The 16,277-nt window shown below is 38.6% G+C and overlaps 1 protein-coding gene across 1 annotated transcript; it reads left to right on the top strand.

Annotated features, from left to right (window-relative positions):
• Nucleotides 1-1,462: 1,462 nt before the first annotated feature.
• SLC17A2 (solute carrier family 17 member 2) lies at nucleotides 1,463-13,516 on the top strand. Its single transcript, XM_052649213.1, has 11 exons — nucleotides 1,463-1,490; nucleotides 3,387-3,601; nucleotides 5,598-5,831; nucleotides 5,915-6,002; nucleotides 7,966-8,052; nucleotides 9,515-9,633; nucleotides 9,755-9,916; nucleotides 10,410-10,542; nucleotides 10,625-10,772; nucleotides 12,098-12,188; nucleotides 13,382-13,516. Exons 1-11 carry the CDS (start codon nucleotides 1,463-1,465, stop codon nucleotides 13,514-13,516), a joined length of 1,440 nt encoding a protein of 479 aa, XP_052505173.1.
• The last annotated feature ends 2,761 nt before the right edge of the window (nucleotides 13,517-16,277 follow it).

The raw sequence follows: 16,277 nt of genomic DNA, 5'->3' as shown, positions 1-16,277 counted from the left end.
GTTGGATGGCCTCACTGACTCAATGGACATGAGTTTGAGCAAGCTCCAGGAGGTGGTGATGAACAGGGAGGCCTGGCGTGCTGCAGTCCATGGGGTCACAAAGAGTCAGACACAACTGAACTGAATTGAATTGTTTGAAAAACCACTTGGTAAATATGGAAAATCATAACGTGACCATGGTGTGTTCTGTTTCTCTCTCTTTGGGTGCGCATATATCAACACAGGCATAGTGCCTGCTTTGTACACTAGAGTACAGGCATTTCCTTAATGTTATGCAATATGTTCAAAGACATTTTTTAAGTAAAGTCCAGTGCAAGAATCTATTAAAGTTGATTCATTAAACTCTTATGCTTAGGTTAATTTGTCTCCAATATTATGCTGTAATAACTAATACTACAAACAATGTTTTTGGACAAAATTATTCATCTGTCTCTTTTATTATCATTTTTTCATCCTATGGGCATAGATTATGAATATTCTTAAGGATGCAGATAAGTCTTTTTAAATTTATGTTCAGAAAGAATGCAAAGCTTTGAATGATGCAATGTAAGTATGATACATGTGTTTGGGAGGTCATGGATGCTTCAGTTTAGGAAAGGCTGCAAAACTGATAATGTTCTTAGAATAAGGATTGTTTGGAAAAGAGAAAAATGTATGAATCCCCTGAAGATCAGTGTATAAGTATCAAATTAAATGGGTCCAATTTGAAGTCATGAATTCTCTTTGCCTGTCAAATAGCTGAATTTATTTGTAATTGTAGTAGAAAGCCCTCATTCAATATGATTTTACAGGTGATTTGAAGAACTTTTCAGCCCAGCAAAGTGTCCCAACTATGTTAGCAAAGATAAGAATAAGCATTTTAAGGTGTTACATATTACAGTAATATATATCTGTTATACAATGTCATTCTTCATGTTCAAAGAAGACACCGTTGAGTGAATGTTATTCTGTTTTCACAGAAAGAACAGAAACATGGTAGCTGGAGCTTTCCTCCTCCAGCTCTTGAGCTTAAATTAGCTTTCATGTCTTCTGACCTGCCTCAAGCCATACTTCTTACCTTTGCATGGTTCTCTGTGGTTTGCAATTTTCTCATTCAATTCTTGCAGCACCACTCAGAAATGAGACTTATTTTTATTGGACAGGAAGTGGCTAGTTAGGTAATTTAAATGACTAGCTCTAAATCATTTAGCTGGAACTCACAGTCAGATTTTCTTATAAAAATCAAGTCCTCTGTAAGCATGACAATAAGGAAGTGTACTGCAAAATGTAAATCATACAGCTGTGTTGGGTCACAGTTTTCATTGATGCTGGGAAAAGGCAGCATTAACATGAAAAAATTGTTTGTGTGTCTTGTTTTGGATTGTTGTTCTTCCCCATAGATAAAAGCCTGTCGTGGTAAAAGAGATTCAGGGCAGAGGGAATCTCCACCACAAAGTGTGGTACCATTTCCCAGAGGAGCCAAATGGATGAGAAGCCTTCCACCAGGAAAAGTAAAGCCACATCTCTTATTCTCAGCCTACTTATGGAAAAGTAGAAGCTTATTTCCAGTGTTCTTTACACAACCTTGCTCTCCTTTCTCCTCCTTTTTCCATCAAGCCTCCTCACTGTGAAGACTGTCTCAGTGTAATATTGGACCAGCTCCAGCCTCTCATCCTGTTACCTATTGCTTTTTCCTTAGGGAGCACTGAGTTATCTATGATAAATTAGGTCAAATGATCAATAAATCCTTGAACATAAGGAATGAAATGAGTCCTGAAAAGGTCATTTTAAACAAACCCCCTCACCTGTGTATGAATTCCTGCTGTAACATCCTTGCCCAGGAGCTATTTCCTCTGAGTGTGGAAACCTCCATTAATAGGGAAATAATTCTTTTGCAGGCAACCCATTTTTAATGGCCAAAAAAAAAAAAAAAAAAATACTTTCTTCCAGTATATTTTATCTGTTTCTTCACCAAGTTTTCTTTATATTTCTCTTTAGTCCCAGTTCCCCAAGTATGCAGAGAAAACTTTTAATCTTTCTTTCTTTTTTAAAAATTTTTTTATTTTTATTTATTTATTTTTTATTTTTATTTATTTATTTTATTTTACTTTATTTTACTTTACAATACTGTATTGGTTTTGCCATACATCAACATGAATCCTCCACGGGTATACACGTGTTCCCAATCCTGAACCCCCCTCCCTCCTCCCTCCCCATACCATCTCTCTGGGTCATCCCAGTGCACCAGCCCCAAGTATCTTGCATCCTGCATCGAACCTAGACTGGCAATTAATTTCTTATATGATATTATACATGTTTCAATGCCATGCTCCCAAATCATCCCACCCTCTCCCTCTCCCACAGAGTCCAAAAGATTGTTCTATACATCTGTGTCTCTTTTGCTGTCTCTCATACAGGGTTATCATTACCGTCTTTCTAAATTCCATATATATGTGTTAGTATACTGTATTGGTGTTTTTCTTTCTGGCTTACTTCACTCTGTATAATCGGCTCCAGTTTCATCTACCTCATTAGAACTGACTCAAATGTATTCTTTTTAATGTCTCAGTAATACTCCATTGTGTATATGTACCACAGCTTTCTTATCCATTCATCTGCTGATAGACATCTAGGTTGCTTCCATGTCCTGGCTATTATAAACAGTGCTGCAATGAACATTGGGGTTCACATGGAATATTGGTCCATTGTTCCACTATGTGGAGACTTTAAAAATGTGTTGCTCTTCTAATAGGACAACTTGTCTGGTGCCATATCACCTACAAACAGTAAAAATGGTTCCTCATATTAGCTTTTTTAAAGCTGAGTATATGTGAAGGCAGAGTTTAGTGACACACCTCAAAAATATTTCCAAGTGAAAATTACACTGAGGAATTAGTGGATGTGCTCGTTTATGCACTATCTCTCAGGTATTTTAAAAGAGAACCCTTGGGTATATGATTTGCTTAATTCAAAGCAGCTCTCTATGTATAAACTTTCAAGCTTTATGGTAAATGAATATACAAAATGGATGAAATCCCAGACTTGAGGCTGGGAGACTCAGGTTCTGTGACTGACTCTTCCTTATCTTCCCCATTCACTTTATTTTGGAACACTGTGACATAAATACCTTCATTTAGTTTGTCCTATATTTTCATGTGCTACCCACGCCTCTGAAGAAGGCCTTACTTAATTGTAAGAATCCTCTGAAAAAGGATCTTACTTGATTGTAAGATCTCTGATTTATTATCTTGAAATCAACTAAAGATTATGTCAAAAGAGGGTTATAGTCATGGTTATTTGAGTGAGAAAAAATGGTGAGACTGCATAATACCATCTGAAGTTTTCTCAAATTTAGCAGTGGGAGAAGTGGAAAAAGGCACTCACTGCAGGTATCTGTTATTCTCTAGGTCCTGAATTCTGTTCATTGCGCTATGGACTGGCTTTCATCATGCACTTCTCAAACTTCACCATGATAACCCAGCGTGTGAGTCTGAGCATTGCAATCATTGCCATGGTGAATAGCACTCAGCAGCCTGGTTTACTCAATACCTCCACAGAAAGACCTCTTGCATTCACCTTCAATCACTCCAACAGATCCATCAGGGAATTTAAGACAGCAGAAGTAAGTATAGTAAAGAACAAGGCTCTTTATTGAGAGGGAAAATCCAGTTTGAAAAGAGGACTTGAATCTTGATTCTGTGGCGTACAGAACATGAATTATCAATAACAAACTAAAAATGTCTGGAATTATTTTTCTCTAAGATATTGCTTACCTCTGTGATTAGTCTTTCACTGAGATTATTATGATTACAAGGTTGGGGGTGTGACTATTGGAAAAAGTTGTGGATGCTTCTAGAAAGGAACAGATTACTGGATATCTTCAGTGAAAAACTAGGCACTGTCTCAGTACATCTTTCTGCCGGATTCTAAGCAGTTCTCTGTACCTTTTATTATCCTTGAGCCATTTTACAACTCTAAGTTCTATATATTAACAGTAATAAAATGATTCTTGCCCATAGCTCTGAAAATAAATTTTGTCTTGTGGAAAATCAATTGATACTCTCCTCCACTTGCCTTTCAGTTGAATAAGTCAGTTTTGCTATATATTTAACATCTATTTCAGCATTACTTCCTGCTTATAAGTATGTGGTTCCTTGAATTCTCCTTTGGACCAGTTGTATCATCTTACCAATTCCTCATTAGCCAATTAGTTAAATAAAATATCACCTGTTCATCTTATATTTCTATGAGAATAATCATTATACCCCATTTAAATGTTTTCCTTTAAACTATCATTTACTGTACATTTCTAAATGTACAGTAAAATCATCCTCTAATTTTATGATTTTGTTACCTTGGAGCCAGCTTATTTATAATGACCTCTCTGCCTCGAATCTTTCTTCCATTATTCATTCTACACATTCGCACTCCTGTGCATAAGAATCCAGGATACCTTCAAGTTGCCAACTCCTCTCTTGAAATGCTGCACTTCTCCAGAAACTGGCCCGCTTCTCAGCACACTCATATCTGCTGTCAGTGGCTCAGGAACAGTCTTTGCTCTGAGCACATCAGAGTCCCAGTTAGTTTCTAATCATTGTGTATCATTCCAAATGCTACAAGTCCACTTCTGCTGTATTTCTTCAATGACAATGAGTTTTCCTATTTCTCTTTATACAAATCATAGTTATTCTACAAAGAATGGTTCAAGTACTTCTTCCTTACTGGGACCTTCCCAAATTGTTCTTCCCTCTTCTCAAAGTCCCTATTTTACTGCTGTTCATCCTCAGGCTTGAATTTGGACATGAATCATGTATCTTGCTTTATTTATAGTTATTTTATATTTTGTATTTTATGTTTTGGGGCTCTTCAATTTATACCATGGTGCCATGTATCTATCTAGTGGCTACCAAAAATTATTTATTGGGTTATATCAGAAGAGAAATGTGGTCTTATTAATGTGTAATATGTGTTTTAGGAAGTCAGTTCTGCTAGGATAGACCATGATTCTTAAATTTGATTTTAGGGACTGATTTTGATAAGCGTTCAGTAAAGATGTATTTTGAAATTTTTTGAAATGAGAATCAGCGTGTCGCCTAAATCATTTACTAGAACCAAAATAGTTAAAAGGAGATCTTTCACTATATTTCATTTATATCTTCCTATCAACTACCTATATAATCATTTCTTTATCACTTTTCCTCTTCATTTACTCTATTTTGTCTCCATCTAAGAGAATCAATTTAGGAATATAATGGGTTGTTTGGAAAAGTTGGAATATTTAAGTTTAGTAAAAAATGGAGAAAAAACAAAATTAATATTATATACGTCGGCCAGAATCCAGGTGGCACAGTGGTAAAAAATCTGCCTGCCAATGCAGAAGGCACAGGAGACACAAATTTGATCCCTGGGTCGGGAAGATCCCCTGGAGTAGAAAATGGCAACTGCTCCAGTATTCTTGCCTGGGAAATCCCATGGACAAAGGAGACTGGCAGGCTACAGTCCATGAAGTCACGAAGAGTCAGACACAACTGAGCACAAGCAGCTCTGGCTATAAATTAGACTTTTTATAAAATAAATTCTTAGTAAAGAATTTTCCTTCCCCCCCACCCCAACCCCAGGTCTCTGTATATGAATGGAGTCCAGAAACTCAGGGTATCATCTTTAGCTCCATCAACTACGGGATAATACTAACTCTGATCCCAAGCGGCTATTTAGCAGGGATATTTGGAGCAAAACAGATGCTTGGTGCTGGTTTGCTGATCTCCTCGCTTCTCACCCTCTTTACACCACTGACTGCTGACTTTGGAGTGATTCTGGTTATTGTGATTCGGACAGTCCAGGGCATGGCTCAGGTAACCAGTTACTTTCTCATTCTGTGTGGGACACAGGTTCCTGAATTCTCCTGGAGATTGAGTCTTACTAATTGTCATTTCAGGGTATGGCATGGACAGGTCAGTTTACAATCTGGGCAAAATGGGCTCCTCCACTTGAACGAAGCAAGCTCACCAGCATTGCGGGATCAGGTAAGGATGCATGTATGGATCACAACTTTGTAATCTGCTTCACCATACCACATCTTTCCTTCTATGCCTAGGTTGGTTTGGGGGACAGGGAGAAAAGTGCTTTTAAAAAAAATTAAACAATGCAAGACAGTCACACAACAAATTAGATAAATATACCTGTGCTATAAAGTCACAAAGACTTCAGACAGAAAAGACCACTGTGAGCATTGTGAGGGCAGTCAGAAAAGCATTGTAGGGAAAAGTTGAGAACTTTAAGATTTTGCGTCAGTGGAAAAAATCAAGTAACTGTATAAACGCCATGTTAGCAAAGATATAAAATGAGAATTAAGACTACCAGTGGTAAAGACATAAATCACGCTTGAAAGTAGAGTTTAAAGAGTGCAGTTTTCTGAGCTCTTTACTCTTCTAAGCTGATGGTCACAACAACCCTGTGATGACTATTTTAAACTCTCATTTTACACAGCAGGGAATTAAAGTATGCAAAGATGAGCTAAATTGCCCAGAGGCAAATAGCCAGCAGGTGGTAGAATTGAGGTTTAAGCCCTAGCAGTTTGGTCCCAGAGTGCACACTCTGGATCACCACACTACAGTGCCCTTCTGAGTGTGTAATCATACTAAGGACTAACTTCATCATTGCTGTTTGCTTTATACTTGAAGAACAGAACTGACGGTCATAAAGCCTCTCACTCCCGGTCCAATGCGTGGCTCCCTCCTGCAGATTTTTACTACAAAAACAACCCTCCTGTATTCTGGCTCCTTCCAGTGTAGTTATCATGTCTTCTAACTGTGAATATTCCCAGTTGGTCTTTCTCCTCTTTGCTTCCTTCAAACCTCCCTTTCCATCAAGCCAAGTTATCTCCTTAAAGCATAGGTGGGGCATTTTTGCTAATTTGCCTGGGAATCTTCAATGTATTTCCTCCATCTTACAGATAAAGATGTTATAACATAGGTATAAAATGCTGCGGTTCATGGGGTCGCAAAGAGTTGGACACGACTGAGCGACTGAACTGAACTGAAAGATGCTTTACCATATGGTCTCCTCCTGCCTTCCCAGTCAGTATTCCTCTATAAGCAAGGCTCAGGTCACACTACATACTAAGTGCACTTAAAGTCTCTCTTTTTCTACAAAAATTCCATCCACCCTACTGCTTACAGTGTGTAAACAATTTGTTGATTTTATCATCAATTTTAATTTTCTCCCCATGTCTCCTCATTTCTCCTTATACTTTCATAGAAAATTATAGTTTTACTATCATATTTATATTTCACATTTTTCCCCAAAATTTCATATTGGGACCCATTAAAGGGGTCATAAAATCAATTTAGTAGGTCAAAACCAGTGTTTTAAAATAAAATTGAATAGAATAAAGTAGGAAATTTTGGAGTGAATTTCACACAGTAAGGCCAAGTATTGATTCATAAAATTTCTGTTTGAAGTGTGTGTGTTTGTATTTGTGTATATACTGTGTTGCCATGCAAAATACATTTCTTATTGTGAGTCTCTGAAAAATATGTTCAGACTCGAAGGTCTACAGTGTATTACACTTTAATAGTGAATTTTGTTCATATTCACTGGGCTGAAATCTCCTTGAGGTCATTAGTTTTTGTAAGACTTTCCTTTTCTGTTGTCAATCTCATATTGCCCCTGCCAGAATGTAACTCTAGTTATAAATAAATATTGCGGGCTATGTTTACAGAGAGTTTCTATGACAAGTGGGATTTGTATTTGGTCACATTGGTGTTAAAGGAGCCACTGAAGCTTCAGTTGGCATATCACTATGATTTATTAATTCTAATTATTTTCCATGACTTTACTGGGGGAGATCTGTGAGCTGGAATAAAGTCTTTCATTATCCAGTAATTCTAAATCTGCCACCTCACTGTTGGGATAACATCTAGGGAAGTCATTCAACCATTGCTATTTTCCTCAGTTTTTTTTTTTTTTAATCCCTCTTCTCTTCAGGGGCATCATTTGGGTCCTTCATCATTCTCTGTGTTGGGGGACTAATCTCCCAGGCCTTGGGCTGGCCTTTTATCTTCTACATTTTTGGTGAGTCACTTTCTCTTAAATCCTAGCATCTCCACTTCCCAGGCATTTGTTTTCATGCTTACATCACCCATGACCCATATTCTTCCCATTTGAGAGAAAATGCATCTTTATGGTTCTGACTTCTGAGAAATCAAGAGTACAGCCTTAACACACTCACCCCAGGCTTCTTAGAATCTCTGCCACCACATCTGAAATGCCACGTTTAATTGCCGTATGTGGTTAAAATGTCAAAGCTGGTAAAGCACATTTTCAGTTTGTCTTCATATTTTGCTATAATTATTTCTGCCAAGGTACCCTTAACCTATTCTCTACCAGGTGAATCTTGCAAAGTTCAAATTAAGTGTCCCCTTCCATATGAGGATTTCCAAGTCTTATCCCATCAGATTAAGTCTTTCTGTCCTCTGTGATGGTTACTGATAATTTCTTTTCTAGGCTGTGTTGGCATGTAATTATTTATTTCCCCTTTTCCTCTCCACTAGTCTGTGAGATGATTGAGGCAAGAAATCTATTCCATACTTTTTTCATCACTTTGGTACTATCACAGTGCCTAACCTATAGCTTTATAAATAAAATACTGGATAAATCCAGTAATTGGGGGAATTTAAAGAACATTAACCCACAGAGTCTTTAAAATAGAATCCTTTCAAATGACAAATCTCAGCAATGAGACCAAGTTTCTATTTTTTTGTTTTAACTAATTGGTATCGTTCAATAGGGTTCTCGGAGAAGGCAATGGCAACCCACTCCAGTCCTCTTGCCTGGAAAATCCCACGAATGGAGGAGCCTGGTAGGCTGCAGTCCATGGGGTCGCTAAGAGTCGGACACAACTGAGCGACTTCCCTTTCACTTTTCACTTTCATGAATTGGAGAAGGAAAAGGCAACCCACTCCAGTGTTCTTGCCTGGAGAATCCCAGGGGCAGGAGATCCTGGTGTGCTGCCGTCTATGGGGTCACACAGAGTCGGACACGACTGAAGTGACTTAGCAGCAGTAGCAGCAGCAATATGGTTCTGGCTAGGATGACTTTCTCATTAATGATGTTACTCCCAAGTCATGTTGGTCCACGTATGTTAATCAGGTACTGTTAAGAAATTTTTTTTCTCTCAAAATCCATAATGGATATATCATTTGAATGTGATAACACTATCTTTTGCAAATGTGTTGGAAACTTTTCCTTGCCACATCAATTTTATGCATCCATTGGAGTCTGAAGAGTAATTAATCAGCTATGCAAAGGTATGTCATGCTCCTGCTTTCTCCAGAGGGCTCTGACATTGTCAAATGGCATTCTAAAGGAGATTTGTAGATGGGTTGAAATGGAAAATGGTAAAATTTAGATCCTTATGGTGAAATAACCATGAATTAACAAGTGTGTTTTGGGGGGAGATATGCTACTTCAGAGGAAACTCCCTTCCCCCAGCTCACAAATCTACCTGAAAACTAACTGGGTCCCGGCTTCCCAGGTAGCATTGGCTGTGTCTGCTGTCTCCTGTGGTTCACAGTGATTTACGATGACCCTTTGCATCACCCATGCATAAGCATCAGGGAAAAGGAACACATCGTGTCTTCACTGGCTCAACAGGTACCGTGCAACCCTCTACTTGTGGACCATGCAGAGACCTCCAGGGTAGGGTGTGGGGCTCTCAGGAAAGGCACTCTCTGACCTGTTCTAATACCCATGTTGATTAGATGTTTCCTTTCAGTCCAGTTCTCCTAGACGATCTGTCCCCATAAAGTCTATGGTCAGATGCCTACCACTTTGGGCCATTTTCACGGGATTTTTCAGCCATTTCTGGTTATGCACTATAATCATAACATACCTACCAACGTATATCAGTTCTGTGCTCCGTGTCAACATCAGAGACGTGAGTATGCTTCCTGTACTTTTATGAACATATTAATGGTAAGAGGAGAAATAGTTCTTTGCCGCCTACTACATTTTGGCTTTGCATATAATCACTCTTTTAACCCTCACAATGATTGAGAGGTTTTGTAATGATATTGCACAGGTGTATAAATGAGGACACAGAGACAGAGAAGACTTCCCTGGATTACACAGTTACTCAGTGATTGAGCTACTGCAGTATCTGTGTTCTTAACCACCATGCAACGTTGCCATGCTAGCTGATGCTTCAGTTTCCTTTAGAAATGAATTGTGCTCTTCTCTGGAGACCAGTATAATGCAAGTGCTGGCCGTCTTACCTGAGACAGTGTTCTTCTTATAGAAAATGATGCTAATTTCTTTAAAACAACTCAGAGTGTCAGGAGGGTGGACTAATGGTTGGTCTGTGTCACTAATAAAATCTGGTGTCATATGTACCCTTATAACTACTCACTCTATACATTTCCTTCCTTCAGAGTGGGGTTCTGTCCTCCCTGCCTTTTATTGCTGCTGCAAGTTGTACAATTCTTGGAGGTCAGTTGGCAGATTTCCTCCTGTCCAGGAATCTTCTTAGATTAATCACTGTCCGGAAACTCTTTTCATCCTTAGGTAAGTCTAGGCAAAACTCAGTTAACAAATCCCTTTTCCACACATGGTCAGAGGTTCCTGACAGTGTGTCCCCATTGCTCAGGGCTCCTCCTTCCATCACTATGTGCTGTGGCCCTCCCTTTTGTGGCTTCCAGTTACACAACAACCATTATTTTGCTGATACTTATTCCTGGGACCAGTAACCTGTGTGATTCTGGATTCATCATCAACACCTTAGATGTTGCCCCCCGGTAAGATCATTACCTGTTTGTCCCCTTCCCCAGGCTTTTCTGGAGGTTTAGACTTGGTCTTTTTGTAACTCTTTGTTGTTGTTGACATGCACAAATTGATGGCAGAGTACTAACAGATAGCCAGAAATGTCAGTATGTGGCCATGACTTAAGGCATTTTTAGAACAATGGTGCCCAATCTTGGCTGATAACATTTAGGTGAAAAACTTCCCTAGGTTCCCCACTTGAGACTGTGTGTTCTAGGAAAGGACCCATGCATATGTGTTTTGGAAAAGCTTCCATAGTGTTTGATGATATTACCTACTATATATATATATATATATATATATGCTTGCCATGAGCCAAACCCTTCTCACACATCAACCCCCTTGATAGCTCAGTTGGTAAAGAATCTGCCTGCAATGCAGGAGACCCCTGTTCAATTCCTGGGTTGAGAAGATCTGCTGGAGAAGGGATAGGCGACCCACTCCAGTATTCTTGGACTTCCGTTGTGGCTCAGCTGGTAAAGAATCCATCCGCAATGTGGGAGACCTGCATTCTATCCCTGGGTTGGGAAGATACCCTGGAGAAGGGAAAGGCTACCCACTCCAGTATTCTGGCCTGGAGAATTCCATGGACTGTATAGTCCATGGGGTTATGAAGACTCTGACACGACTGAGTGACTTTCACTTTCACTCTCATATATCAACATATCTGATCTGCACAACTACATGCCTTATTGGTATCTTCACTTTATAAGAGAGATAGATGATAGAGGCACAAGAAAGTTAAGTGACATGCCTGAGGTCATGCAAAGGCAAAGTCAGGATTTGGACCCAAGCCATCTCTCCAGAATCTGTTGTCTTGACCACTGCTCTATCTGTCTGCCATACTAAGATACTGGGGTGGGAACCTGGGCTTCTGGGAGATAAAATTGCTTCCTAGTTGTTGAGCTGGTGTTGTGGCTTCCCAGGTGGTACAGTGGTAAAGAATTCACGTGCCAATGCAGGAGACAAGGAGACTCAGGTTCAATCCCTGGGTTGGGAAGATCCCCTGGAGTAGGAAATGGCAACCCACTGTAGTATTCTTGCCTGGGAAATCCCATGGACAGAGGAGCCTGATGGGCTACAGTCCATGAGGTCCCAAAAAGTTGGATGTTGAGTTGGTAAAGACAAGTGATTTCAGGATTTGCCAGCTGATATTGCCTGAGCTGTGTTGAAGTGAACTAAAAATCTGCAGTAGTCTAAATGACTTTGCTATTAGAGCTAAACTGCATTAGTGTTGAGTTACTGAAAAGACATAGGCAGTTTTCTATATAAAATCATCTATAAAATCATCTCTCCACAGATATGCAAGTTTCCTCATGGGAATCTCAAGGGGATTTGGGCTCATTGCAGGAATCATCTCTTCCACTGCCACTGGATTCCTTATCAGTCAGGTGGGGCCAGTTTATTGAACGTCTGCAAGTGGCAGATATTGTTTTAGGCACTGGGGATTCACAACTGGGCCCCAGTTCTCAAGGACTATGTGATCTGATGGGGAAAATCAACATCGATATCAGCACAATTATTCTGTTTGTAGGGGACTCTAAGTCAGACCCTAGTAAGTCAGATTTCCCAGGGAAAGAGAAGTATAAGCTGAATTTCTAAAAAATGAATAGCTGTTAGATTGATAAAAATGAGCAGTTTGGACAGAGAAAATAGCACATGTGACTTCCTAGAGGAAAAAAAGAATGAAACAGCTCTTATGACTAGAGTGAATGATACATGTCAAGGATAAGAGATGAAGTCACAGGAGCAAAAGGGGAAAGTTATAAAGAGTCTGTTCATATTAATCCAAATTTCTAAAAAAATTATGAAACAGAAACACCAAGGGTCCCAAGACCAGCTTAAAGAGAGTTTAAATCATGGGTTAAATGAATGGCTGTGAGACAAGGCAGGGAGGATGGCCCATGAGGCTTGCTCAGTACCAAGTATGGGCTGGTAGGGAAGATGGAAAGGCAGAACCAGGCTGGGATGGCAGGACAGGCATGAGTCAGCTTACCAAAAACAAAAACAAAAAAGTCATTTTAATACATCTCTAGGTGACCTATTTTCAGGTTACTTTTTTGCCAAATTGCTAGGAATCCACTGTGACTATAATACCAGAAATAAACTATGACTTACAAGGGTTTCAAGAGGAGACTCATACAGTCAGACCAAATATGACTCACATCATATTGAGGTATCCATTCAGGGGGTTATTGCGATTGATGTCAACAGCCAAAAACAAAAGAGTGACGATCTTCAAGCTGTTATTTTAGGCATAATTTAAATGAGTGATACAATATTTTCAAGACTGTAGATCCAGATTTCTAGAAAAATATTAGTATAGGTTGATTTGGGGGCGCTTAAAGAAAAATTCATTCCAAGTCAGAACCCAGTGTGCTTTTTAGCATCCTCTTGTTTCCAACAGTTTCACCAAACTTTCTTTGAGAATTCAAGGTGTTAAGTGGTTATTGCATATCATTCCCTAGATTCTTATGATCAGTGTTGCAATATACAAAATGGAGGCTTTCTAGAACTGATGGAGAAGCAACTCTGAGGCGATAATTCTGATTTTTGGTGTTTTTGGTTTTTTTTTTGCCTCCAGGATTCTGTGTCTGGTTGGAGGAATGTATTTTTCCTAGCTGCTGCTGTCAACATGTTTGGCCTGGTTTTTTACCTCACATTTGGACAAGCAGAAATCCAGCACTGGGCCAAAGAAAGGACTCTCACCCGTCTCTGAGGATATAGTTGCAAACTTAAATGTAGTACTTTGCATTAACTTTTCAACATTTTTTTACTTATTGTTTTTCTTGGCCACAGACTTGGCAGGTCTCAATTTTGGTTGCATGTTCGATTTCCCTGGGGAATTTCTAAAACATCCAGGTGAATGGGATCTACTCCAGAGATTCTGAATGAATTGGTCTGGGGTAGAACCCAGATATCACTAGTTTTTAGACACTCCCCAGTATTTGTAACACACACCCAGGGTTTACAACTGCTGGGAAAACCTGAAACATCAATCCTGTTGCCTTTGAATTTTCCTTTTTGGAAAGAACTAGAAAAATAAAAATCTGTGAGAAAACAATCACTGATAAGTACCTTCATGGGGGTTATTATAGGTGCAGAAAATATCTACTATATCCATAGTCATATGTTATATAGCTCAGCACAGCATATAATTTTAAAGCTGTAATCCACAGAATTAACATTTTTATTGTTTTTATACCTTGAGAAATATGGATGTTTATTTATGTGGTTACATTTATTAAAATTCACATGCTAAAATTAAATGGGTCATTTTAAAATTATTTACACTAGGATTATTTCCATCAGGCAAAATAGATATTTACTTATCTAACTATTTCCAGGAGATTAATAATCAGGAAATGACAAGGAGATTAAATTAGATTAGCTAAATATCATAGGAGAGAGCAGATAGAATTGGAAAACCTGTAATGTAAATAGAATGAATGTGAAGGGAGGCAATGTGGTAACTTTTAGAGGAGACAATGAGATAGTTTGGACCATAGAGTGAAAATTGGAGGAAGGCAACAAAGACATTTTCAAATGAAATGAAGGTTTAAATGGAAGAGAAGAAACCTAAAGACATAAGATGTAAGAAATCATAGAACAATATCACACACCAGAAAAATTCTTTTCAAGATTAAAAAGATCATTTGACCTTTTTTAGAGTTTCCTTATTTTCTCAAGAGTCTCAGATAGTCATCATCTACCCCAAGAGGAATTAATTCTGACTCCTAGTATTTAAAATACACCCTCTAGGCCGTCTCTACACAAAGAGCTGATATCGGTTTTGCTACAGCCATCCTAGAGGAGAAATTCTTAGCATGTTTAGAAGCCAAGTAGAACCACGGGGACTAGAACCTTGGGCTAATTTAGAAGACAATGAGAATCTCCTAATATAAATCAATGGATATTTTTGAGCTAGTGCTTTAAAGGAACCTGATTGCCAGGCTCTGAAGGTGATGCTGAGATGAGAACATTCTGACTCTGTCTTCTGGGTATTTACAGTTTAGAGAGGAAGGAGAGTCTGTAGTAAACCAAAAGAAGAATAAAAGAGAGGAGTAGTATAGTGGATGGGCAAATTGAACACAGGAAAAAAAGAGAAAAAACCTAGACTACCCAATAGGCAAATGTTTTGAACAAAGACTTTATAAAAGAAAAATTCAAGTGGTCTATATGTATAAATTGGCCCTCAACTTTCTTAGACTTTTGAGAAATGAACATCAAAACCACAGTAAGATACCACTACATGCTTAACAGGAAAGGAAAAATAAAAGAAAATGGAAAACAGAAAACACTGGCAAGATATGAGGCAACTGGAACTCTCACACCCTATGACTGTGAGTATAAAAGAAATCGGGAAAAGTTTCTTGGTGATATCTCCTAAAGCTAAATTTAGACATTCCAATGATTTAGACATTTCACTTAGAAATGTACACAGATATTTGGGAAAAGATGTACAACGATGTTCATAGGAGCACTATTTATAAAAGCCCAACAGCAAACAACTTAATTGTCAAGAGAAAGATGATTTAAAAATTATGGTCTATTCCCACAACAATGAGAATAAATAGACCACAATATGCAACACCATGGACAGATCTCATAAACACTTTTTAAGTGAAACGAGACAAAAGTTACCTTCTTTTAGGAGTTTAAATAGAGTTTGGGGGAGAATAAATATACATATATGTATGGCTGAGTCCCTTTGCTGTTCACCTAAAACTATCACAACATTGTTAATCAGCTACAACCCAATATAAAATAATAAGTTAGTGAGAAGGGAGGAGTACTCAGTAGGGAGTAATAAGAATCTAAAACAAAGTTTAAATAGAGGTTTTTTTTTTAAAAAACAGACAAAACTAATTATTAAAAATTAAGGTAAGGATTCCCCTTGGGTAGGAGAGGGAAGAGGGCACTTAAAGGAGGCTCCTGAGGTACTGGTAATAATCCATTACTTGGATGCTAGTCACCTGGGTGTTTTTACTTTGTGAAAAGTATACATTTATGATTTGTACATTTTTATGTGTATAAAAAGTAAAACATTTACTTAAACTCGATGTTTCATCCAGTTCAAAGTTTCTCTTCTCTCTTCAGCTTAGGTCTGACAAACAGACACCTGGGAAGGAGCCCTGGTCTCTACTTTCCCATTCTCCCTGATCCTCTGCGTCCCCCTTCTTTGCCTGATCCACCAGCATCAGAGCAGGAGGCAGCAGGGCAGTCTCTGTTGTCAGATTCTGGGTTAAAGTCTAAGTTCTTAAACAGCAAAATGAGTGAGCTCAGGCTTCCCAAGAAACCCTATCCCTGGAAGCATCAGTTGTCTTTGGAAGTAAAGGTAAGAACAATGGCTCAGCATTTCTAGTCTTTCTGAGCACCTGCTTTGATTACTCCTGAAAAATAACATCTGCATGTCAAAGACACTTCAGTTATCTTTCTCAATTTGATGGTCTTAAATAGTTACCCTCCACATTTCCTAA

Source organism: Budorcas taxicolor, chromosome 11, assembly GCF_023091745.1.
Source record: "Budorcas taxicolor isolate Tak-1 chromosome 11, Takin1.1, whole genome shotgun sequence".
In the NCBI taxonomy this organism is placed as follows: Eukaryota; Metazoa; Chordata; class Mammalia; order Artiodactyla; family Bovidae; genus Budorcas; species Budorcas taxicolor.
This window is presented reverse-complemented; position numbering and strand designations above follow the sequence as displayed.

Bases quoted from the DNA above. Each gene is read 5' to 3' on its own strand.
- SLC17A2 (XM_052649213.1), top strand. From the start codon at position 1,463: ATGGATGAGAAGCCTTCCACCAGGAAAA. The intron at 10,543-10,624 runs GTAAGTCTAGGC...CCCATTGCTCAG, and splicing joins GAAACTCTTTTCATCCTTAG to GGCTCCTCCTTCCATCACTA. The intron at 12,189-13,381 runs GTGGGGCCAGTT...TTTTGCCTCCAG, and splicing joins CTGGATTCCTTATCAGTCAG to GATTCTGTGTCTGGTTGGAG.